Source organism: Phaenicophaeus curvirostris, chromosome 5 (genome assembly GCF_032191515.1).
Source record: "Phaenicophaeus curvirostris isolate KB17595 chromosome 5, BPBGC_Pcur_1.0, whole genome shotgun sequence".
Classification (NCBI taxonomy): Eukaryota; Metazoa; Chordata; class Aves; order Cuculiformes; family Cuculidae; genus Phaenicophaeus; species Phaenicophaeus curvirostris.
This window is the reverse complement of record NC_091396.1, coordinates 42,012,916-42,039,401: the sequence shown is the minus strand read 5'-3', so window position 1 is coordinate 42,039,401 and position 26,486 is coordinate 42,012,916. Positions and strand designations below refer to the sequence as shown.

Below are 26,486 nucleotides of genomic sequence, written 5' to 3'. Positions count from 1 at the left end.
AGCACTTTTAAGTCCAGCTTCATGGGAAACTGCTTTCTGACAAAGCCTACGTGGTGCTTTGTCAATAATCAATGCAAGGACACATTAATACTGTATTTCTTGACTGGAAACGAGGCGCAGCAGTATGAAACACAGGACACTAGGTTATTATTAGGGGACACTATTTTTCCTGCCATCAGTCTCTTTAAGCATCGTAGAAACATATACTAACTATACTATTCAGTTATCGTGACTAATTTTGTTGTTTAAATTGGAAAACACCATGATTATGACAACTGCTCTTTAAATAAATCTTAACATACAATTTTAATTGCATTTTAAGTAGGAATGAACATAATGGATACAGCCACTAACAAAACCAAAAGGGCTCTGGTTCAATAATAGAACATGATTTTGCCTCCTAGTGCTGCCAAAAGGGAACACACGTGTCCTCCTGAACTTCTGAGTACACCGTGTCCCTGAACAATCCACACCTATACATATTTTTGCCAGATTTCAGTCCCTAATAGCACTTGAACCTTCCAAAGAGCACAGGGTTTCTTTTTGCCAGAGAAAATGGCAAAATGAGCAAAAGAATAATTTGCTGATTAAACAAAAACCAAAACCTGTATTTAAGAATTAATACACACCACCAGCTTGATACTCTTCCATTGTTTACTGCACCAAGATGCATTTTAAATTAGTTTAATTATTGACTGGTCATTGCTATAATAGATACTTCAACACCATGTAAAACTGTAGTATATCAGACGAGCCAGTGAAAACAAGATAAATATACACACCATCCTTCACCAAAAAGCTTCTACCATACTATAAGTAGCTATGACTTGGTCGGTGACTTTTTTTCTCTCTCATCCCCAAATTCTTAAAAGAAAATTGGAGTTCAGCTATCCTCAAGAGAAGACTTTTTGCTATTTGAAGTTAAGCTCCTTTTAACTGCAGACTATCAAGATAATCTTCCTGTAGGAATGTGTTTCAATCTTTCTAAGCATTGAAGGTTAATAAAATTAAATCTCTTCTTTGTCGCAAAGATGGTCTCAGGATGAATTCTAAGGTTATCACCAACAGCTACGTTGCTTGCAATTGTTCTGCAGACTTACACTACACTGTCTGCCTACTCGCGAAGGTGAATGTAACAAAGTTTATAACAAGTGTCTCTACAGGGATAAACAGAAATATTATCTTCTAGAACACGTTAGAGAAATTTAATCACTACAAAAGAAAGTTTTAGTAGACAGAAGCAAAAAGAGATTTACCCATAAAGTGTAAGCATCTAAATTTCAGGGCAGAAGACTTAAAATTAAAGCATTTATGCTATTAAAGCACTTAAATTTGAATTTGAGAAGACTCTGATAATAGTGATACTCACGTAATACTGTTATCTAAAAAGTCCAGAGGAAAACTTATTAAGTATACCCTGTGTCCTGGATTCAACTCATTCTTAAAAAAAAAACCCAATCCAAATCACAACATAATCAATACACCAGTCCAAGAATGTTAACGAACCAAGTGCTGATCTATAGAATTATCAGAATTGTTGTTTCACAGCAAAATTTCAGACTCAGTTCTTTTTGAGAATTCACTTTGCTATGAGTGGCTGCAGTCTATCACTGTGGCTATCATACTACCACATTATATTCACATTACTTTGCTTAGTAAGAAAGACATTGTCATTGTCTGCTTAGCTCTAAAACACAACTAAACCAAGGTACTCACTGAAGACATTTCTCCATAACACAGAAAAAATACGTTTCCCTTAAACTCATTCATAAGCTCTGCGGACACCAGTATTGGCTGAGCTTTGAAATTTCTTGATGCAAAACTTCTATTCAAAATATCAAATGTGCTTTTTCTAAAAATACATTGGACCAGAAACAGCTATTACTTTTTATATTCCAATCGAGATAACAAGTTTTAGACATGCTGGTCTCAGCAAACTGACTATTTAATTGCTTTTATAGAAATCCTACAATAAAAACATTTTTAAGGCAGCTTTTGGCTAAAACATCAAAGCTCAGCTTGGACTAACATTTTTTCAATTGACCGGCTCAGCTGGGATACACGAAGCACGTGGCAGATAAGGTAAACTTTACTTAATGGCAGCCCTTGGCCTAATCAAGTTTATTCTGTCAAGGTAAAGAGCAATACATAATAAGGCACACTGAGCTCCACTATTCTGGTTTGGTGGGGGGTCCTTTTATTAAAAAGTGTAATAAAAATTAAGGATTTCATAAACTATAAGAGAAGAATAAATTAATCTTAACCGTGCCATACAATATACTTTTTGGTATTCAGAAAAAAAACCCTATTAGAGAAGCAGAACATTCACACAGCATTCCTGGCTGTTGTAACTGTTTGAGGGCTCTTTAGTTAAGTGTCCATTTGTACAGCAGCGTGCACATCTCTGGCTTCACAACACATACAGCAAGGCTTCTGAGCCTTCCATCACCACAGCGGAACTCTTCTACTGAGAGGAAATGGCACAAAAACTTATAGAGATCAGGCCCCCTGCTAGTTATAGTTGGGAAAAAAACCCTTATGCATCCATGGATACTTGACATGATCTGAATAGTGGGCAACAGATGTGACTGTGAAGATACCCGAACATTACCGTAATATTCAGTAAGTTTCACAGTTCTTGTATTTCTTCAAGTACATTCTTAGAGAGGGAAAAAAATAACCAATCCTACATCCAGCAAGGCAGCTTAACATCTCATTGTTTGTGAGTATAATACATTTATTCTCAATCTATAAAATTCAGATGCATGCTCTACTGATGATATCATGACAACATTAGCTGTAAGGCTAACGTTACTTTTCATTGTATACAAGAACTGCCTAGCAAGAAAGAGATAGTGGCACTATCAATTCATCCGAGAAATTCAACAGCTTCACCTGTGAATCACTAGGATCCCCAATCCCAGCTTGGTCCTCAAACCACTTTTTTTTTTTTCCTCCAGTTAGATTCATTTTGGAGAGGGGAAAAAGAGCACTGATTGACAGTCCTTCCCAAAGCAAACCCCTTACAGTTCACCACTTCTTCAGAAGTGAATGAGTAGAAAGTCAAACTCTTCACTGCAGTCCCTTGAAGAAAGCCACGCTCTCTCTCAGGAGCCTACTACTGTACAGCAAACAGAGAGCTTTAACCACAACATTTCTTACTAACAGATTCCAAAACAATGGTGCAGAAGTAATGTCAACAGCAATGTCAAGTAGAGAAGAGAGCACAAATTTCCATGTATGCCAAGACTCTCAACTGAAGTGTGGAAACAAGCAGCCCTACACCAGCATCTGCCTCCAGTGTGCACCCAGGCAGGACAGGCTGCTGCACAAAGCAAAGATTCCCAGCTGCTTGACCACACTCCAGCACACAGGGAAGGACTCAGCCAATTTTGAAGTCCCCACCTCTAGCTCAGTACAGGCAACAAAGCCCAGAGAGGGCCAGGAAGCGAGTCCCACCAGCAGGCAGGGAACAGGACTGCAGACTCAATTTATTGGGTTAAGAATTGTTGTACAAGGGTAGAGAAGAGGTGGGACATCACTTCATGGAGGTGTCATAAAAGAAACATTAGAACACGGATGTGGAGAGATGAAGATACAGATGCAGGTCTTTTCTGTAACTGACTGACAGAGGGTGGGGAGCTGCTACCTCCAGTGCTGGCATGCAGGGCTGCTAGCTCTCCAAATACACTATCACTGCAAAACAGGTTGTCAGGCATGCCAACAAAGTAAAGCAGAAATATATTTAATTTTACCTCTAAGTATAAATCCAGAATCACTGATAGAAAGAAAAACATATTTTAACAACTACAGCACACACTATGGGAGACAGCTTTAATGGTCAAAGCTCCACTCAAATTTGGACCAATAAATGGAGACTCCATTCACACGTATAGCAACATCTAAGGGCTTTCCACACAGATGAACTTTATTTACATGGACTAGGCATGTCCTTTAAAATCTGTTTTTTCTATATCATGAATTACACCAGTTTTCCTTTATTTCTGCAAGACATCTGTTTCTTTCCCTTCTATACTCCTTAGATTATATCAAATTGCTTGTACGGTAACACTAAATTACAGGTTCAACTTTCCACTATCACCAAACATAAGGAAACAAATGCCTTCCCTGCACATTTTTTTAAACAACAGTGAGAATCAAGGAGACACCAGACAAACACCATTAGATGGGAAATAATGGAGAAGACAGACTAGAACCATGAGGAAATTAAACCCATTTCTAACTAACAGGGCCATTTTGGTGGAGGAGGACTCCAAGACAAAACTCCTCAGAAATGCTTCTCAGATTTCCCGGTTCCTAGAGCCAATCACATTAAGGGAATCTGTAATACTGAATCAGACCAATGACACAAAAATTAAAGTATAACATGTAGGTAGGTACCAAATACACCAGAAGTAGCAATTTACCAAGTAAAATACCTACAGGATCTACAGGCGGCAATAGGTCTTTTTTCTCTTGTTCATCTTCCTCTTCATCTGTGCTGTATTCTTCCATTGTTTCTCCACTTGCGAAATGAATAACCCTCCTTGGAATTTTCTTCTTCTTTCCTATGACACCTAGCTCCACATTCTCAAAGCCTCTATCTCCATTTGCAAGTTGCTATAAAGAAGAAAAAAAATCATTATCTCAAGTACACGCTTCTGGAATTGGAAAAGTTCCCCCTTAAAAATCTTCATGAGGTACTTAAAATATTTTAGATTGATTAGCATATACAGTGGATGTTTGTAAGAGCTTGGCTGTAGGTAACAGAAAAAAATCTGAAAATTGTTTGCAGATAGATAAAAACTGATCTCTTCCACTAAAAATAACAAAAGGTAGAGTGCCTTCACTTTGGCATGGATGGGTGGTATTAAAACCATCTATTCCAAAAGAGCACTCTGTTACATAGCAGCACAATTTTCTTTAAATAACTTGATAAGCACATAAGTGTTAGTACTTGAAAGTATTGCCAGTTTCAAAATATCTAGTGAAATTAATCAGGTAATTCACAGGCTGTAGCCACCTCTTTGCAACCTTTGACAGACACCTCTAGCACAGAGAGAAGTGAATGAAGGCTAACTAGGCAGCCAGGTTCATGCTGTAAAAAGATGCATCAAGGAATCTGCCTCTGTGGGCTTTCATCTGCAATCAAGATTAGTTCAAGGGACGGTGCTAAAACAATAACACTTAGGTTTGTGGCTGAGGACATTTTATAAAAAAGATAAGCACAATGTCTGGTTTTGTTCTTCCAGCTGCTGAATGCTACAATGAAGCCTTTGGGTCACAAGCATTTAAAAAAAAAAAAAAAAAATGCATCTAGTTCAAAGGCCAATCAATAATTCTTTCAGCTAGTAAATACTGCGGCCAGAGAATTTTAGTGAGGTTTTGCATGGCATCTAGCAAAACAGAACTGTCACCTCGGCAGAGTTTTTAGATATTATTGCATTGAATGCATAAAACTGTTTTGAAAACACTTCTGTCACACACAGGACACAGAAGTTAAGAAATGCCAGCCTCATGTTTTTAATGTACCACAAAGGTTTTTAAAAATGTATGAGTTCATGTAATTTAAACCAGTATCATAAGGAACGAGATGTGTGCATGCGTACACAGATTTTAGGTTGCATAAAATGGGCACGTTCCAATTTTCGACTTGTCTATATGCAACCTTAACTGCCCCCACAGACACAATTCAAAATTACTTCTAAAAACATAGATTTTATCATATAGTTGTAAGATATGCCATAATCACTGCAACCACAGCATCACCATTCTCATCTCTTATGCCAGATTACATGAATTAGCTTTACAATGCAAACAGGCCAGGTTTGCTAGGAAAGTCAGTGGGCACAGTAGAGAGGGGCAGGAGGGCATCATGGAGAGCAGTTCTGTTTCCTCCATTCCAGGCACAGATTTTTCTTGTGCCCATAGAGAAGAGGGATAGAAGGTAAAGATCATGTGCCAAGCTCTACAGTATGGAGAGGCAGCACACGCATTCATCATCTCTCCCAGCCCTCACACCACTGTTTCTCAAAACTGCAAGTCATTTCAGCTTCCCCAAGCATTTCTTTAGCTACCATGGCACATTTCAGGTATTATCCTGGAGGAGTAGAGCAGAATGAAGCAGCAAGTTTTCAACAGGGTAATTCAGCTGAAATAGTATTATGTTTTCATGCAGAACTACACTTTCACACAGAAAGACAAAACTGATTATCCAGGGCCCAGCACACTCTCTCTGCTGTGTTTCAGCCTTGGGAACAGAGCAGGAGCAGAACAGTAAAGCTACAAAAATACAAATGCTGAAGACAGTGAAGCAACCTAAGAATAGGGAGAGCTCTTTGCTGCCGTTTACTGCAGGCGCCACTCGCTGCAACTCAGTGCTGTATTTTTTTGGAGCAAAGAGCACCACAGAATCAGCCTTTCATGAACATTTCACGCTCCTTTATTGGCATCATACAATGATGCCATTTTTCATGTTTAGTCACAGTGCTGAAGAGCAGTATTTCTTGCAATACAGCATCACAAGTATTACTGTGATTAATAACAGCAAGCAGCATAAGCCTCTCCTTAGAGCTCCTCTAAAGGCACAGCCTCTTCATCCAATTCTGACTTATTTAACTCAAATGCTTCTAATATTTTAACTTAGAAAAAAGGTAGTTAATATTTGAAGTTTAGAAAGCAGGCTTTAATTCCCTTGCACACCCGTCTCACATTCCACTTACACTACCTACAGCAAGCAGCTCTGATAAGCTGGTACCAGGACAAATTTTCAGGCAAATGCAGTAGTTCAAGACAGTAAGGATTCATCAAGGAACAATGAACTTGGTTGCCTTAGTAATGTGGTTCAGAGTCCTAAATTATTAGATAAAATAATACATATCAGCCCTTGCTTTGGATATTACCTAGTCAACAAATCTGGTTGCAGGTTTTGGTCATCACTGTAGCACCTGTCCTCTTAATTTTTACATGCACATCACCAATAAAAGCCAACTCTCTCCTAGCTGCAAGCAAAAAGTTCAGCATCACTAAATTTTACTTATTTTTCTGAAACTGTGGCAATGTACTTCTAGAATTTTCAGCTAGACCCACTTTATAGCTCAAATGTTACTGTATCTCTTATTTGAAGCTTTACACTTTTGATCTTCCTTTATAGTTGCTCCAATGATCACTCCTCTAGTCCATGGCTTTGGTCAGGCTGGCGCTTCATTTTTTTCCACAGGCTCAAGCCTCTTCAATGCGTTATACGGGTCTTGGAAGACTCAACATTTGTCTCAACCTCACATGATTAAAGTATTTACTTTGGCTTCTACTCTGGGAACTGTTAGACGTGACAGCCAGTCAGCCTTGTACTTTCTGCCACACTAGTGGGACTCCGAAGGCACTTTGTCAACATCGCGACTTCCTTTTGCTTTCAGATGCCCTGCTGGAATTTGTGCTGGCTTTATGGCACCCATAGAAACGTGACCTGCCAGGAAGTCAGCATCTGAAACCGCTGTTCCCTGTTTGCCTTCTTTACACCCACTTTCTTAGCTCACCCTTTGGCCAGAAACAAGAGAGAGAGCACACATTTTGACAGTCTTGGTGCAACACGCAGCACAATGGCCTTCCAGTCCACATCCAAAATAAACAAACTACGATTAAGGATGAGGTGTGTCGGGACACCCGCAGGTAAGCTAGAGCTCACACAAGTACTATTAGGTGATGCAACAACATAAAGTGTCATCAAGAAGAGGAAGAAGAAAAGCAAACAGTTACAGGGAGAGCAGACTTCTCACCTGGGCATCTTTTACTCTGTCAAGCTCAGGTATCATTACTAGAGCTCAGGACCCTAAATGCCAAAGTGTGCGATATCCACTCTCCCTCAGAACAGACCAGTAATTCAGTTTGCACAGATCTTAGGCTCAGTAGCGCTCGTTACCAGAAAAGTGATCATAGTGAGAATATTTCTACCCTTGTTGTCTTGCCTGCCTTACCGATTTCATTCATGTTACTTTTTTGGCTTCATTTTTTGGGGGAGGAGGCTCCTGGGGCTTCGGCTTTTTTTTTTTTTTTTCATATCACTTGACTTCCACCCTTGTGTTTCTACTGCAATTACACAGCCCGACCCTTCTTGGAAGCGCAGGCAGCTAAATTGCAGCCAGAGTGCCTGTCAGGAGCAACACCCTGGGACAGCGCTGCGACCAAGGAGGGCACGGGGACAGCCCTGCTGGCAGCTCCCAGGAGCCTCTCTCCATGCAATATCATAGAATCATGGAATAGTTTGGTCAGAAGGGACCTTAAAAATCATCCAGTTCCAGCCCCCCTTCCCTGGGCAGGGACATCCCACCAGATCAGGCTGCCCAAGGCCCCATCCAGCCTGGCCTTGAACACCTCCAGGGTTGGGGCAGCCACAGCTTCTCTGGGCAACCTGGGCCAGGGCCTCACCACTCTCATAGTGAAGAAGTTCCTCCTTATGTCTGGTCTAAACCTGCCCCTCTCCAGTTTACACCCACTGCCCCTAGTTCTATTACCACAAGCCTTTGTGAACAGTCCTTCCCCAGCTTTCTTGCAGCCCCTTCAGGCACTGGAAGGTCACTATAAGGTCTCCTCGGAGCCTTCTCCTCTCCAGGCTGAACAAGCCCAACTCTCTCAGCCTGTCCTCGTATGGCAGGTTCTCCAGCCCTCGGCTCATCTTTGCAGCCCTCCTCTGGACCCGTTCCAACAGCTCCATACCCCTCCAGTGCTGGGGATTCCAGGGACTGGACACAATACTCCCGGTAAGGTCTCACAAGAGAGGAGCCGAGGGGCAGGATCCCCTCCCTCGCCCAGCGCACGTTTGGCCTCCTGAGCTGGGAGCGCTCCCTGCCGGCCAGTGCCGAGCCCCGAGCCCGCCGCCCCCCGCTCCCCCTCGCGCCCCCGCGCCGGGTGGGGCCGCGCTCACCTGCTCGGGCTCCATGGCGCGGGCGGCGGGCGCGCAGTACAGGGAGATGGCGGGCAGCCCCTGCTCCATCGCGCCGGGGAGGCCGGCAGCGCCGCGGCCCGGGGAGCCGCCCGCCCGGCAGCCCCGCCCGCCGGGGCGGCGCCTGTGGGGACCGGGGGCGGCGGCGGGGCCGGGCGGCTGGCGGAGCGGGCGCGGGGGGGGCTTTTTACCAGGTCAGAACCGACGGCTGAAGTATCCCATTATTTACAGGACAAGAAGAGCCGCTCTTCTATCCTGTATCCTAGAATTGTTTGGGCTGGAAGGGACCTTAAAGATCCAACACGTCTCACCAGCCCAGGCTGCCCAAGGCCCCATCGAACCTGGCCTTGAACAGCTCCAGGGGTGGGGCAGCCACAGCCTCCCTGGGCAACCTGGGCCAGGGCCTCACCCCTCTCATGGTGAAGAAATCTTTCCTTAGATATCATTACAAACAGCTTCCAAAAAATTAGTCTGTAGCATAGAAGGGTTTTACGCCCTTTATAAATCCTATTATCAAGAGCCAATGATTAAAGTCCCAGGTAAAGCAGACATACATCTTTACAATTTTGCTAGCAGACAGCAGAAAATACACCCCTTATGAAAGGGTTGTACTATTGAATGTGTAATTACAGAAACACATGAATGAAACAATTGCAGGAGGGTTAGAACTGTATGATCTTTAAGGTCCCTTCCAACCCAAATTATTCTATGATACTATTCCATAATTCTCCTATTTTAGATAGTAGAGAACCCAGCATCCTGCTGTAAAACAAGGAGGAATGACTTAAAACTGCAAAGCAAAACTAGTAAGGGTGCATAACTACCTCTTACTTTGAGCAGTCTACGTTCTGCTTAGTATGGACTGGTTGAAACATGGCAGCAGCTCTTGAAGAACAGCATCAAATCATCAACCAGCCAGCTTGCTCTCCTTTGCCCCTACTGTGACTACAGCAGCCGTGCAGCAACACTGAGGTTAATCTTTCACCTCCTAGAGCAATTAGTTTTTGCAACTTAGACAAGTTTAATAGATTTAACAAGTATCAGTACTGAAAGTCCAGAGGAAAGGTAAAGTCTATTAACCAATAAACCCATGCCTATGCCTTTCCATGGCTTGTTGTTGTGCTAACAGTTAATTGTCCAGCTCCTATCACACAGCTATCTATTGACTACCATAAGCTTCCTCTTAGGCTGGTCACAGAGGCTCAAATATAGCAGCTGCAAACAACATACATCCTTTGCCTTAGCTGCAATAAAAGGATATTTGTTTGAACTGTCAGGTCCTCCTCTTTCTTGAAGGAGTAAAATAATTCCATTAAGCCTGTTGTTCTCACTCTTCCAGTATGATTTTCCCTTATAAAGGCAGCAACTGATAAAGCATGCACCAGCAATACATGACTTTTCTACAACTAGTGAAGGTCTTCCAAGTTTACCGAACTACCACCACCACCACCTTCCAAAAAAACCAAACATGCGCCAGATACCTATTAGTGTGTTGGATATCAAAGCTATTGGCATCCTACAACCACAAAAGAGGGTAACTGCAGGATGTCACCAATTTTGAAATGAGGGCGCACTTCTACAGCAGAAATAAAGGGTTGACCTTATTTTGTCCATGACTGTTGTCCATTGGCTCCTTCTAGTGGCCTTCCCCGGGTGCTACAATCACCTAAACCTTTTCTTACCTACTTCGGGTTCTCAACAGAAACTTCATTTAGCTGTGTCCAAACACCAACCCAGAAGAAAAACTAGTCTGAGCAGCAGCAACAGCTTTCAGTAAGAAGTATGCAGAAAGGTAAACCTCATTCTGAGTATTTCCAATGATGTTTGCCTCTGTCTTTCCAGGCTTCTCATATGCCAGAGAAAAAAAACTTTTCTGCAGATCACCAAGGTGCTGTGGGGAAGGAGGACAAGCAGCCTGATACAACACAGTGGTGCTAGGAGAGTTGTAACTCATGGTGCTTGCTGGCAGTTCTAGAACATACAACTTTTTATTTAACACATTATGATCTGCAGGATCCACAAACACAAAATAATTGCCCACACACCCCAGCTTTATAGAACAATTCTATCAGAGAACTTTATAGGCACTCCCATACAGTCAAACTCTCTTTTTAAGTGCCTCCAACATGAAACTTTTTTGTAAATTTGAGTTCTTTAGCCAATTATTCCAAGGAGGCTCCAAAGTCTTCTACCTGGCACTTTAAGGTACTGCTATCTATTTATTCCAGCATATACCTTAGAAACAACACATTTTAAAGGAAATGCTTTCCGAACTTGCCCTTGCCTCTGCCGAAGTGACAGCTCTCTCCCTGTCTGGTAGCAGTGAAAGCAGTTTGGAAATTGTGAATTAAAGACTGAACTGCAAGGTATATGATGAATTTCTAAAGAAGAGTTAATTGTTGGTAACTTGACAGTCTGACTGAGCCTGTCCAGAAGCATTATGTTTCACTCTTCATCCTCAATGCGCTCATTCATGTTTGATTTCCACCAAAACCATTCAACTTAACTATCCACGCTCCCCTAGAGACTGCATTCCAAACCAAGATTTGCTGCTCTTTGCTGCATGATTTTGTATACTGCATTGGCTTGTACTGCTCAAGAACTGAAAATACTATGAAAAAAGAGTAAGGTTTTTTTTATCAAACACACCCCCCACTAACTAGCTGAGGACAGCTCCCTCACAAGCTGGTGCTATGCAAGAATTCATTGTTTCATTACATTTGAAGAACTAAGATCCAACTTAACAGCCTTTTACAGACCAATGCTATGCATAAACTGCAGTGCTGTGGATATATGGCATACCTGAGGATTTTCCAGCATACTCCATACATTGCATACTTACCACTAATGGTGCAGAAGATACTTTACATTATATGATGAGTTAAAGCACACCTTGTTCTACTAGCACAAGAGCATAATCGCTTGTATAAGAAATTCACTGTCCATTGTTAGCTGACACCTTTTCAAAGAACTGTCTGGCAGGACACACTTGTTTTAATTACTGTATTTGATTTTTATCTTACCTAAGCAAGAGATGGGTGTCTATTTACAACCGAAGCACTCTGCAGTATATTAAAATGAACTCATAGCATACCACCTTGCCTTATGGTAAGATCTTTCACTTTTATCTTATTTGTCAAGATGCATGTTGGATTTCAGGGTTCATCTAGGCTACCTAGTTTCTAAAAGTGTGCCTGCGATTCCACCCCTTTGAGACCAACACTGTAAATTGAAATATTAAACAGAAAAATGCTATAGGAAGTTAAGATCAGATTGTAGCTTGGGTTGGGGCAGTGTGTTCTGTCAGATACAGCTGTTTTAAGTTCAGCACCAGCACAGAATTCTACCTAGTATACATCAGAAATTTTCTCCATAACAAAAGAACTGCTTAATTGGCACCCTGGTATGAAGATGACCTTCAGTATATGGGACAGCTTAATAACTGCATACTTCTGTTTTAGTCACTTCATTCTTCATGTATAGGGAAAGAGCAACAAAACTCAGGAGAACAAAGTTTTACACAAACCTAAGCACAGCACATCTACCTTCTGAAAACGCTCCAAGGAGAATACCTGAGCAGCAACAGCACATTTCAGATACTGATGTATATAGCATCTATACCAAACATGATTTACAACAGTCACTAGAAACAAATCAAACTAAGGAAATAATCTCATTACATACTCATTAACAACAGTTACGAAAGTACTGAAGAAACAGGCCATCCCCTTGTTTATAACCACTTACATTTTATTTTACAGTATATTTGTGACATTTTATGTTACTATAACCAAAGATCAGGGTTGTTTACAAATATAATGGCTGCCATTTGATGTAAACAATTAAAAAGTGTCTCTAAATATTAAATTTTTACATTATGATTTTGTTTTATTAAATTGAATTACTCTTTGTGCCATCCATTAGTGGAGGGGAACTAATTTAAGCAAAAATAGTTTTCAGAAATTAGATGTAGAAACCGAGAAGCCTGAATAAGATTTCAAAAGACCACTCTATTCCCATCACTGTAAAAAGGAAGAAAGCAAATTCTTTCACCAAAGTCGCAACAAAGAGTTAACCAAGTCCATTTATTATTAAGGCTTCTTTACATATTATTGAATCCCATCATGCCTTTCATATTCCCAGCAGCACCTTGTTGAAATTGTCTCATCATTGATTGCAATCCTGCCATGCCACCTGCAGAAAATAAGTGAGAGCATGGATGTGTTAATTAGCTCTGAAGCACAGCTATCTATCTTGAGGCCTCATTACAGCACACTATTTCAATAATACAGACATAAAAAAGCTGATGACTGTCAAGACAAGTTTAAACAGCTGACAAAAACAGACAACTGAACAAGTAATTACAGAAAGGCCTTCAAAATACCAGGCTTAAAGTAGGCTTTAACCTGTGCATTCAGATCTAGACAAAAACAACCACCTTGAAGGGATGAACAATTAGTAAGGTTCCATTATGGGAGTGTCTTTATTGAATTTCACAAGAGCATCTTCATTTGAGGCAAAATTTAGAAGAGAAGGGAAATGAAGCTTAGGAACGGATTTGCCTTACCAAATCATGCTTCAAGTCATAACTCTGCTATTTCATCAGGTACCACTGGTAAATGCAAAGCATTCATAACTGAGACCCAAACTTCTGAGCCTCATTAGAAAACCTAGAAATACTTAATACTGATATTTAAGACAGATTCTCACATCACCTTTCTCAATTCTACATTTCAAATGTTCCACCATAACTGCTACTCCTCTCAAAGCTGTAAAAAGCCAACACATACCCATATGATGAAGAACTCTTGGATCCATCATCTTTGCCATCTGTTGGTTCAGTTTAGCCAACTGAGACGGGTTTACATTCTTTGACATGTCACCACCTAAAACCAAAAAAATCAAAGCAAATCATAAGAAAGTTGATTAATATGTGGGGTTAGAATAAATCAGAATTTTACCTCCTAATTCTAGATTCATATCCATTCAAGTCCATGAACAAAAGTTACATCAGCCACTTGAAAGTATTCTGAGGATCAACAGTCCTTGTGCCCCACAACATACTGAAGCGTCAGTATTTTAGTAATGAAGTTTACACTGATAAAGCCAAAAACACAGTAGTTTTCACTTGCACATTAGGTGTCGTGAAGAGCAGTGCAACTCTTGCCAGTTACATAAAAGAACTTTCAAACATCATGAAAATGAGCGAGGTACAACTTACTTTCTCCTCTCCCAACACTTAATCAACATTTTCACCTTCCCTCTGGGTTCCCATATCAAGTGATCTCCCACTGAGTTAATAAGTGTTTTTCTTTTCTTATTTTTTTACCTTTGAAAAGCCCTTTGATGCCTCCCATCTTTTTCACCATCTGTGCAAACTTAGTGTATTGGGTCAAAAGCTCCTGAACATCTCTGGTAGAAACACCTGAGCCTCTTGCTACTCTTTGGATTCTTCCTGGCTGCTTACTGAAAACTTTGGCACCATCTGTACTGTCAAGTTCTGCAATGACAGTGTGGGAAAGAAAAATCCGTTCAATTAGTGACATTAAAATCCATCATAGCTGGTAGCAAACTTGTTCTCATTATTGTTGAGAACTTAGTTTTGAGCCAGAGAACAAAAACCTAGTTTTAGAAGTGATAATACAGAATTTTACATAGACGAAGATATAGTATTCTAGGGAAAAGAACTGAAAAGCAGCTATGATCATTTGTTAATCACCATGCTAGAAAAACTCACCTGAATAAATAATGCTCTCTCACCACGCTTGGTCTTAAGCCCTATCAATAGGTTCAGCACAAGGGGAAGAGCATAATTCTGCAGCAAGGCTTAGGGGTGGATTAGAAACAACACATCTTGAATTTCAGAGACCAGGCTACGTTACCAAGTAAATTTGAGGGTGGGTAGGAAGAAAGACACCAATGACAGATTAAAGATCAATGTAGCCTTTTAAATTTCAAGAATAGCATTAATTTAAAGAGCACAGCTACAGTATGAAAAATACATTAATTTCCAATACAATGTTTGAAATTCACACCTACTCAATACCTGATGGAGCAGCAACAGGCAATTGTCAAGTTACCTCTTCAAATATTTAGACTAATTCAGACAGTTTGTAACATTTTGCCACTTTTAAAAGTGACAAATGCTTCTCATCATTTTCTGTCACGGTAGATACCACATGTCCAATTTATTTCAAAAAAAGATCTCTAAATAAGCTTGTTCAACAATGGAGGGGAAAAAAAAAGTGAAGTTTGTTTTACCTTGGTCATTCATACTGTCCATGATAGTCATCAGTTTCTTTAGCCTTGCCATAGATTCCTGTTCATTGCCTTTACTCATGAAGTCAGTTCCAAAACCAGGGATCATACCCTTGTTTTAAAAAAAGGAAAACAAAACACTGTGTCAGAACAGGCATAGCTAACTTCAATGAAGGAGTGAAAAATACAGAAAGCAAATTTTAGTACAGTAGTAATGTATTGCAGTAGGCAAAGTTTCACCTTTTTAAGAAACGAAGCACAGATTAACCTCAATCTCAATAAAGAATGTGAAGTTTACAGCAGAAGTTTGTCAAATATAAATGAAAATCTGATAAAATTATTTTTGGGATAACTAACCAAGATCTGACTGAATGGTCCCATTTTCATGATGTTTTGGAATTGTTCATACATATCTCTTAACGTAAATTGACCTGAAGTAAAACAAAAAAAGAAAATTAGCAAAAGTCACACCAGCAATTTGGTCCTGCTGTCCTTTCTCAGTTTTTCTTCTTATTTGCAAGATAAATACTATCCTGCATACGTAAGAAGATAAATAAACCTCTTCTCCATTGTTAACATGGCTAAACTGTTTTAGGTGGCACACACTTAAGCTAGTTATTCCACCGTTATAGACAGTTAATAGTCCAAGAGACTCATCACTCAAAAAATATATTTCCATTTACTTGCCTGCCACACTTAGAGAATAACCACAAAACAAGTTACTTGTCTGCATATGTAACACAAATTAACTCAGTGGTTTACATACCAGAGCACCTATCGTTATTAGGTAATAATGATAATACCTCTGCTATTCAGGCCTCGGGAATAACTTACCATGTTTGAGCTTTTCTATGAGTGCTTCATTATCATCCAACTTTAACTCATTTACTTTATCTATCAATCCTTCAATATCACCCATACCTGGAAAAAACAAACAGCTCTGAAGTTAGCTTTAAAAAAAATTACACTTTGACTTTCTACTGTCCGTTTCAAAGTGTCCTTCAAGTGCAGTTTATATATAGTACTTACCAAGAAGCTTGCTGATGAAAGGCTGTGTTTTAAAAGGTTCAAAGTCATCTATGTGTTCACCAGTCCCAATAAAAATAATAGGACTCTTTGTGGCAGCAACTCTGCAGAAAAAATATTTTATGAAATGGCCTCTCACAACCCACCCATCTTTCGTACCACCTATAAACGTAACCAGCTTGGCATCACCAACACAATGCATCCTCTCAGAAGTACCTTCCTTACTCCTCAAACTATTAATGCAAAATCATCCAGCATATAGGATGGGTAGCTGGAAGTAGCTGACAAGATGTTTCCCTAATTAGTGCTTTGTAAAGTAAAAACTCTGCTTTGAAAAGTCATGAACAGAAATAGAAGCTGTTTATTTTTATCACCAAGTTTAAGACTCTCGAGAGGAAAGAAAAGTGAATAATATCCACTTTATCCTAATATTGGGAGGCCAGGTGATACAGGCATTGATAACTTTTTCTTCAAGGTACCTCCAGCAACAGACAATCTAATTTCCAACACAAGAAAAAAGCAGACATAGAAAAAGTTGGAGCCTTTTCATCAATCAATCACTGGCACTAGCTCTTGGATGAACTCAGCTTCCAGTCTACAGAAAGTACAGTACAAACACAGCAGACTTAATGCATACAAGCACACGATGACCAGAACAAGCTTCTGGTATTTTCATTTTGCTCAAGTTCTGTTTTTCCATCACTATGCTATAAATAAACTGTCACATGCATTTTGCTGCTAAGAACTCCAACATTTAAGACCAAAGCCAGACAGCGATTTGGTAAGTTGCCATCAGCTAACTTTGACTGTTTTGACAAATCTCGGCTCCAAGCAAACTATAACATTGAAATGCAGCCGAAGATGACATGCCATCATATAAGGCATAAGATAAAATGTAGTATTTTCTAGTCAATAGAGCCTGTCACGATACAGCGCCAAGTCCAACAACAATGGAATTCAGGAAAGTATAACAGCAGACTAATTTTTTACCAAATTGCTGGCCACTGGCAACCCAGAACTTTGATTTGCATCACTGTTTTAAGGCTATTAGTTATGACTAGCTAGAGGTTTTTCCCTTTTGGAAAAAAAATCTTGGCAATTAAATGAAAAGCAAAGCTTTGCAAGTAAGCCATATCTATTACAGCCAAATTAATACATTTGGTAAAACCTGATATGCAAGATGCAAGAAACAGAATTGCCTGATGCTGTTCTCTGAAGACTGACGTATGACAATACACATTGCTCTATTGGAAGTACACCATAATAGACTCTGACAGATGTTAAGTATCAACAACTGATTACCAGAAGTAGGGCAAGTTAGTGACTTAAATCTCAAATTCTGTGCAGTGACAGTGACACTTTCACAGGACAGGTTACTAAGACATGAACACATTTCCTGGTTATCTATGCATGGCCAGACATCACAATACTTACGCGCTAAGAGCTCCACCACCTTTTGCATGTCCATCAAGCTTAGTAACAATAACAGAAGCTACGTCTACTTTATCTTTGAAAGCCTTAGCTTGAGCTTCACAAGCTTGGCCAATGGACGCATCCATCACATAAACAATGTTGTCTGGTTGCTGGGAGAAGAGAGATACACAAAATCACCACTTACTGCTTTCTTAAACAGTGTTCATGCATCATGTTCAGTACCAGAACTTACTGGTTTTGCAGTATGTAAAAGCTGCGCTGTTTAAAACAAAATGGCAATTCATTTATGAACGGTATTGTCTAAGGACCACTTGAAGCCTCTGAAGCTGCATTACTATGTAAAAGATTGAACTACAACACCAACATTAAAATGTAATGGATTTGCAGTTATCACTTATATTTTGAGTGAATTTAGCCAGTATCTGACCCAATAAATTAACTGGTATCAACAAGCAATTAATGGCTTACATCTTCCATTTGGTTTACATTAAGAGCTATAAAGACATCCATTCCTCTGAAAATAAGTTAGCCATTAGCAGGAGCTTTGTGGGAAGTGTCATATACTGTCACTGCAAGACCACAGAAGCAAGTAAATAGCTGGACATTTTAAAACCATACAAGAAACACCAGCTTCATTTACATATCACAACTGCTTAAAGTTAATCCAATCATCTTCTGTTTCAGCACAATTATTCTTGACAATCAAAGAAAACACAGCACACAGCTACAGGAAACCAGATCAGACTGGTTCTTTCATCTAATTTCTCAATGCAAAGATCCTGAAAAGGAAAAGTTGAAGCAGGAACAGAAGTCTAGTTATGTAAAAGCATCCTTGAATTACAGATACAAGAATTGAAACTGACACAAAACTATCAAGCACTGATCATCCAGCCCTTGTTTATTCATATCCATTTGTTATTTCTAATATACTCCAGGAATTAAAGAGCTGATGCATTCTGGAGGAGTGAAATCCACACAGAGCATTAGGAGATAAACATAAATTATTTATGGTCAAATTACTACAACAGAAGTTATTGTATTATTGCTTGAAACTACTCACTATGGCATTAGCAACTTGTAACATCTCTTCAAACAAAGAGTCTTCCTGTTTGTGACGTCCACTTGTATCAACAATGATTATTTCAAAGTTTTCATTCTTAAATTTCTCAACACCTTCCGAGGCAATAATTACAGGATCCATTTCTGTATAACTGATCACAAGGAGAAACATATATATACACACACAATTCTTTGTTCCCAAATAAACCAATTCAAGCTTCCATCACTTGACTGTACACTTGTTAACGGTAAATCTACCTGGATCTCAAGGGGGATTTCAAGCAAAATTTGATTAAAAATGTCTTCCTGCCCTTACTCTTCAGTGAGTTGAAGCACGAAGAGCTGTCTCACCTGCTGAAGGCTGCATTAAGTTCTACTAGTCCTTCTCTGAAATAAGATTTAACTGAGCGCTTAGTACACTTCCAGTGCAGCTGAGAGGAAAGTTATTTACCACTTCACAAAACCTAATTTAGGTCCACTGCTGCCCCTACTTGACAATAAAATAAAGAGTCCAAAAATCATCTCTCTTGATCTGAAAAGCAGAATATGTCTGGTAAAGGCCTATAAACAGCTACCTGCTGAAAGAATATTCCAGGGAATTATCTCCAGATGCCTGATGTCTTCTTACACTATCCCTACCTGCTACTACTGGCAGACAGCATACTGAACCAGGTAGAATTTTCATCTGATCAGAGCAAATATTGTAATAAAACCTAAGTAATTGGACAACACCGAATGGGGCTTAGTGCGAGATGTTCAGTAAGGAATACATCATTGGAGCCGAATCATTCTCCAAACCGATTCTAAGAAATACTTACCTCCCATAAAAGGGAATTCTTGCTTTTGTGGCATTCTGCTTTAACTGGTCAAAAGCACCTGTAAGACAGGTACAGTCAAGGAGCTACTTAAAAAATCCACAAGTATTGATAAAGAACCACAGCATTAAAGACCATATTACCTGCTCTGTATGTGTCTGCACATATTAAACACGTCTTCCAACCTTTCCTTTGATAGAAGTATGCCAGCTATGAAAAGAAATCCAAACCAAGTAGTTATAGCAGAATCCTACTAGAAAGCATGACACCATATAATAGCTGATAAGTCACTGAAATGCATATAGGGGACAAAAAAAATCCAACCAGCCTTCCTGTAAGTGAGACCACTTAGTAACACTGTATAAGTATCAAATGTTATCATCCATTATTCACAAAAGTTATACAAATGAGTATTAGTGGTGGGATGAAAACAGCTGATGGACTCTGCTGCTGATTTTATTTTCCTGAGCTAGGAATGACTACATACAATTCTAATTCCCATTTAACAAACTCCTGGATTCTGCTTAATGTAAATGCTGCACATGGGACAAGCTTCTAGAAATTACACAAAGTAGTAAGTACTTCAATACTAAGCACTAACCATAGACAAACTTCCAAAATATAGTTCACCTACAGAAGCACTAGGGAAGTTACGAAATCAGAGCAGTGATATATTCAGTATAGCCTACATGTGAATCTCAGAAGCAGATGACTAAAAAAGATGCGTTAGTCTTTCCACAGGATGATTTTTCCACCCAACCACCATCATAAATAGGTTAAGCCATGATTCAGAGCATTCTTTTTTAGGCTCAGAAATACAAATCCAAACGTCCTCAATGGATTTAGGGCTGGAAAAGGTTTCCCACCACCCTCTCACACTTAACTGAGATACCTAACAGAGGCCAGCTTCCACTGGTTCCCTTAAGTAGGTAATGGAATGACATAAGATCCATTCATAGTACTAGTCTTAAACCCAGTAAACAAGGAACAGAAGAATTTGTTATCGATTTACAGTATGATTTCATCAAGAGTTTAATTTAAAAATATCTTGAAGGAAGCCCTACAAACTGTAAATGGCCCTAAGAGAATACTACTTTGGACATTCATCTCTACCTTGTACTTAGTGCTTTCCTGCTAATAGAAACAGCACAGATCACAAGCAAATCTCAAAGGAATCCAATGACCACTGCTCCTTCCAATAAAAAAAAAAAACCAAAGTTGTAAACAGATTCAGTTCAAGTTACCTTTGAACAGGTTGTTGTTTTACCACTTCCTTGCAAACCAACAAACATTATAATATTCTGTTTTCCTTTGGTAGGTGTCCACGCTTTGACTCCAGGATCTACAAGCTATAGAACAAAGAATATATGTGGCAGCACTGAATTTCAGAAGCACAGAACAGTCAGTGTCACAGTCATTCTAGGTGCCTGGTTTTATATTCAATAGACCAAACCAATTTTTGCATATTCTAGTCTTATTTGGCTTAGAAGCTTGCCAATTTACTGTGAACAACAGCCCATGCAAAATACCTATAGTATACAGTGTTACGCATAATAATTCTGTAACAGTAACAGTGTTCATTTCTTTCTAACACCAAGCACCAAAATCAGGGTAGCCTGTATGTATGGCACAAGTATAACACAGAAATGGACTTCTGGTGAGAATCCTAAAGCATCAAAAACTTTTTAGCCCTGCTGCCTCACTTGTCAAATGAGTAGAAGGCATAAATTCCAGACAGCCATCTTATGGGTGGGCACAGACTACAGAAGAATGAAAGACTACATCATTAACTGGAAAGAGAACAGAATACTGATACCCAGGTGTGTATTTGACCAAGCAGGCAGATTAAAGAGAAGCGTTGCCATGAACTGCTGGGCTGTTACTTTAGACTTTTTTGAAAGGCTAATAATAATTGTCTTGATACCCAAATGAAAATTTGTTCAAAGGCCCATTTCTGGGACAACTAAAGACAGCCCAGAAGCTAACATCATTTTACCCATATTTTGCCTTTAAATTTCAATCTAAGAGTAAGAGTCAGATGCCCAGGAAGTAGTTTCAATCAGGAGAATACTAGTGTTTGCAACAGTAAGCAGTCTCACAGCAGAAAATGTCACCGTAGGTACCATACAATAACTTTAAAGCTTGGTTTGCCACTGTACTACTTGCACAGCCCAGGCCGTACAAGAAAAGTGACATAATAGAGAATTTTGAAGTTGCACCTTCACAAGTTCCTTAAAGACAGCATGCTGAATCATTTTTCTTTTGTTAAGGCCAGATGCCATTTCTTCAAGATCAATTGCAGACCTGAGTTTAAGAAAACCACATAGCATTAGCATAACTTAAAGCATCACTTTAATCTGGTAATGAATTAAGTCTTTGCAACTGAACAACAATGATCTGCCTTGAGTTTTCAGATATGATGTATTTAAGACGACACCTCCCCCCACCCTTGGAGACACTACTTCTGTATGCAGGGCAAAACCAGATTTCTGAAACAGTTGCATCTTTCAGGCTTGCATCTACTCAGATTACACATCTGAAAATAGCCAAGGTAAACAGTACTGGTCATATACACAGATCTATTTATACCCAGCACAGGATGAGATGTCTCGGAAGTAACAAAGAACTTATTTATCATACCACCACAACAGTTTTTGAAAGAAGAGTATAACAGCCATTGCTGGCTAAACTTGATGAAGATTCTTTTGATGGAACTGGCGAGATATTTGGTTCAAACTGTATTTTCCTGTTAAAGGTAAACTGGGTGCACATAAAAACCATATAAAGGTAGGAGTTATTCTTCTGTAACTTCAAATTACAACTTTTACAATCATTGTAAGTTAAATGCATTTTGATTATTTCACTTACTTGACATTTTCTCTGAGTTGCTTCACAAGTTTAATATTAACATCAGCTTCCAGTAATGCTGTACATACTTCTTTTAACATAGCATTTAAAACCTTTGGAGTATAAAAAAAATGGTTTTATAATGCACAGTATTGTCCAGGCCAGTATTAGTTCAAAATATGAATAAGAAAGTGTATTTATGATAAAACCGAGGCTTTTACAAATCAAATGCATAAATTATGTCTATGCATTTTTTCCTATGTATATACAATTTAAATTTGAAAGGGTAATCCTGGAAAAGAAGGGCCCTCAATTTGTAATAGGCACACTAAACCAAAGTAATATAGATAATTTCCTTAATAGGAAAACAGCAGCTCCTATAGTAGCAGGACTTCTTAAACTTCCCAATGGATACTCCATAGAGAGAGCTTAATGGAAAGCCACAAAAAAATCTCAACACAACACCATAAATAAAAAGTATTTGACACAGTGTCATCTGCATTCTCAGCAGAAACTAGACTGCTGGTCTGGGGTATGCCTTTTAGGCAAACAGGTGCCTCTGTTAGAAATCCAGTTTAGTAACTAAAAGACTTTTCAAAGTGAAAACTTCAACAAAAATATTTTTTGAAAGTAACACCTGCATAAATGGCCCCATTCACACAGCTTGAGCTCTTGCAGGAAAATAACTTCTAATGCTGAAAAACATTAACTGGGTTGTATTTGATTCAATTAAGGATTTGTTGTCTTCCAGATGAAGATTTGTTAAAACCTTTCCTCTACGCACAAGTTCCGACCCTATAACCCTCAATACATCTACCTTTTAGTTACTCTAAAAGCCACCTATCTGCCTACCTAAAGGGTTTCTAGCAGCTTATTTACTCAGAGGCACTTCTAACTCATCACATCAGTTAGTTTTCCATCTTTCTTTTCAATCCATATTAACATAAAACATTTATAGTTCCAAGTTATTAATTACAAAAACAAAGACTACACCAAGTCAAACAGCTTCCAGAGCCACACACTGTATTGCCTTGAATATAACATAATCCTTACATTTTGAACAGCAAAGTTTACACTGAAAGCTATTTGTTTTCTTCAGCTTTTAGCAGCCCAGTACACATCTCCATAGTCTGGCTGAGGTCACACAAATAAATGAGAGCACTCACAGCCTACCTTCCACCCCAACTTGGGCACATATTGCCTCCTCCAGCATTCAGCCCCTCAGAACACAGATCTTGGTAAGTGCAGCCACCAGGCTCAAGGATGCTTTGATCATGGGACCCACTATGCCCAAGGTGACTATATGTGCCTAAACCTGCTTCTAAGCTTTAGGAGTACCACCCAGCGGTTAAAACCCCTAGCTAGAAAATTTTACTTGAAGGAAGAAAAGAGCCTAGGGATAACGCCAGCCTATTTCAAACTTCTCATCAGAACTTTGCTTTCTAAACGTTAGTGCCATCACATGTGTATGTTACATACCTCTTCATTGATAATCGTAGCATTGCTCAGCGAGCGTAATGCTGAGGTTATTTTTCTTCCAAGATCTGCTAGAACCATTTTGGCAGCTTCGAGTACAACTCAAAAGAATCTGGAAAGCAATTAAAAATTAAATTTAAAACTCATTGAAACTATGCTTTCACAAATTAATTATTCTAGTATCTTCTGGGTTAAGAAACCTGCTTTGCATTCCAGAAAGCACACAAGTTTAACTTTTTTTTGTTATTTTTAGCAAATACTTGCCCAAAGTTAATTACAGGGTATCCTAATGACCTACTTGAAGAGACCACACTGCATTTAGGAAGCATTTCACTGTCTGGAATATTTGCACATTGAATTCACTGTGAAAGAACAGTCAAGATAGACTCCCAGAAAGAAGGCTAACTATCTTCTTATCAGCCATATGGTAACGTGACAGAAATCAAGCAGAACAGCCTAGAAGTTCCACATCCTGCAAACACAATGAGAGCAGAAGCAAAATATTTTGCTAGCAAAACTGGACATGATCGATCAGTTCTATTTTATTTACCTTACACTAAACTGAACTGAATTTCCCATCTCAGTAACTCTACAAGCATGCTTGCATTTTAATAAGCAAAATTCACATTGTATTGTTTAATGGCTTTATTGGAAAACCAGATTATTGTTCTTCACTAGTCACAAATCTTACATATAAGCCTAAAACATACCACAACTTACAATTAGGAAATGATAAGAAGTTAATTTTTTTAAGGGTATGCATAGTCTAGTCAACATGCTAAACCATTTCATCTCCTGGTGGTGTCAACAAAAACAGCAATCTAAAATTCTGAAAAAGGGCAACCCAACATTTGTATAAGGCGAAAAAAGTTGCAGCACCACTCAATATTTAAAATTCGTTTCCATAGTTCCATGAATATGCAAGTATAGAAAGTTTCCCTGCAAAACTCCAACGCTTCTTCTGACAGCCTTAAAATAAAAGTAATGAAATTACTATGCTAAGGGGATGAGTTCAATCATTTTGGTATCAGCTGCTTTCCCTAGCACGTTAAGGATCTGTAAGCCATCAGAATTATTAAGGGATGCCAAGTAGAGAAATTACTATAACTTTTTATGCACAGTCCATCCAAGCTGTGAACTACGCAATAGACACTAGATACAAAAAGACACAAGGGCCATCTCAGAAAGTCAACTTGGCTTGGCAGGTAGCCAGAAGGACATTAGCAGTGACTCCACTACAGAACACATACACGTTCACATCATCTGTAGTTCTAAAAGAACTTTTTAGCTCTGATGCAGTACTCCACAAATGCACTGACCAGGTTTAAATCTGGCAGGGCCCCACGCTAAACAAGCCTGGCTGTATTAAGCAGGCCTCATGCCGAGCAAGGCTGTGAGCTATACGAAATCTGAGCTGCCTTCAGCAGAAGCAGCCTAGGCCCCTCCGCACTGTGCTCCCAAATAATCGTTCCACTGCACAGAGTCCCAAGACCTCTTCATTTGCTGCTAAAGAGCGGGCACTTACGGAATAAAAGGACAGCAGAAATAGAGGGGCTTTATAAAGCCACAGCAAAACAGCAGTGAAACAACTCTGAAAAAACAAACTGCTTATCTCTATACTATAAACCACTAACCAATATCTGGTTTGCTAAACTAGTGGTACTCTTTAAGACACAGAATTTTTAAAAGATAACAGCTTTAATTGATGGCAGCTGCTTAAACAGCTGTTTTAAAAGTCAACAGCCAATTAAATGATAGCAAACATAAAGAATACTCACTTAGCACCTGTAAAACAGAGTTATACTAAAACATACGCATACACAACTCAAGATATACCGAAAGCCTAACATAACAACTGAAAAAAAAAGGCCGATTCACAGCTGAAAACAGCTCGACCTACTGCAACGACATCAACTCCACCTTACCAGCTCCCACCTTCTAAAACCACCTGGTGGAGAGGCAGGACGGCGCCCTCTGAGCCGCCGCAGGCGCCAGTAGATGCGGAAAAGGGAAATCCCGGCCCCGCGCCCCCAGACCCGCCCAGAGCCAGCGGACGGCACCGCAGCGGCTCCGCAGACCGGGGGCAGGACCCGCCACCAGCTCCCCAGGGCCCGTCCTCCCCGCCAGGAGCGGAGCCGCCTAACGCCAGAGACCTAAGCGCTCACCGGGAGCGCGGCACGGGGCCCAGCTCAGCCCAGGCCGCCTCGGCGGGGCCGCCCGCCGCTGCCGCCGTTCCCGCTGGCAGCGCCGGGAAGGCACCGGCCGCCGCCACCCAGGGAAACGTCACCACTCGCCCTCACCCCGCGGCCCACTCTCCCTTCCGCTTCCGGGGCGCGTGAGGGCCCCCCGCTCTCTTAAGGTGGCCCGGGGGTCGGGCGAGGGCCGGCAAAACGCCACGCGAGGCTGCGCCGCCTTAAGGACGAGGCGGGGGAAAGGGCCGGGCGCGCAGGGCGGGGCTCGGCGGCTCGAGCATGCGCGGAGAGAGGCGTTGTCGGGCCGGGCATGCGCGCGAGGCCCCCGGCGGCCGCGCCCTCCCGTACCACCCCCCGGCGGGCGGGGGCGCTCGGCGCTCGCGCTGGGGTCGGGGGCGGGGTGCCGCGTGCTTCCTCCTTCCCCCCCCCCCGCCATTTCCC

General features: G+C 40.3%; 1 protein-coding gene across 3 annotated transcripts in view; it reads right to left on the bottom strand.

Annotated features, from left to right (window-relative positions):
• LOC138721402 (signal recognition particle subunit SRP54) overlaps positions 1-26,161 on the bottom strand; it is a 33,314-nt gene extending 7,153 nt beyond the window's left edge. The window contains exons 1-16 of one of the 3 annotated variants that reach the window (XM_069858444.1): positions 26,019-26,155; positions 23,857-23,965; positions 22,399-22,490; positions 21,750-21,834; positions 20,775-20,879; positions 19,674-19,740; positions 19,534-19,591; positions 18,717-18,867; positions 17,657-17,805; positions 16,226-16,326; positions 16,031-16,117; positions 15,554-15,627; positions 15,200-15,308; positions 14,268-14,438; positions 13,729-13,824; positions 13,005-13,132 (exon numbers count right to left, since the gene is read on the bottom strand). In XM_069858444.1, the coding sequence (XP_069714545.1) occupies positions 13,041-13,132; positions 13,729-13,824; positions 14,268-14,438; positions 15,200-15,308; positions 15,554-15,627; positions 16,031-16,117; positions 16,226-16,326; positions 17,657-17,805; positions 18,717-18,867; positions 19,534-19,591; positions 19,674-19,740; positions 20,775-20,879; positions 21,750-21,834; positions 22,399-22,490; positions 23,857-23,934 (1,515 nt within the window). In that variant the 5' untranslated portion in view covers positions 23,935-23,965; positions 26,019-26,155 and the 3' untranslated portion in view covers positions 13,005-13,040. Of the gene's footprint in view, positions 1-4,443; positions 4,621-8,920; positions 9,036-13,004; positions 13,133-13,728; positions 13,825-14,267; positions 14,439-15,199; positions 15,309-15,553; positions 15,628-16,030; positions 16,118-16,225; positions 16,327-17,656; positions 17,806-18,716; positions 18,868-19,533; positions 19,592-19,673; positions 19,741-20,774; positions 20,880-21,749; positions 21,835-22,398; positions 22,491-23,856; positions 23,966-26,018 lie in introns of those variants that run through there. The other 2 variants (XM_069858446.1, XM_069858445.1) reach the window with 2 other exon arrangements.
• Between the last annotated feature and the right edge of the window lie 325 nt (positions 26,162-26,486).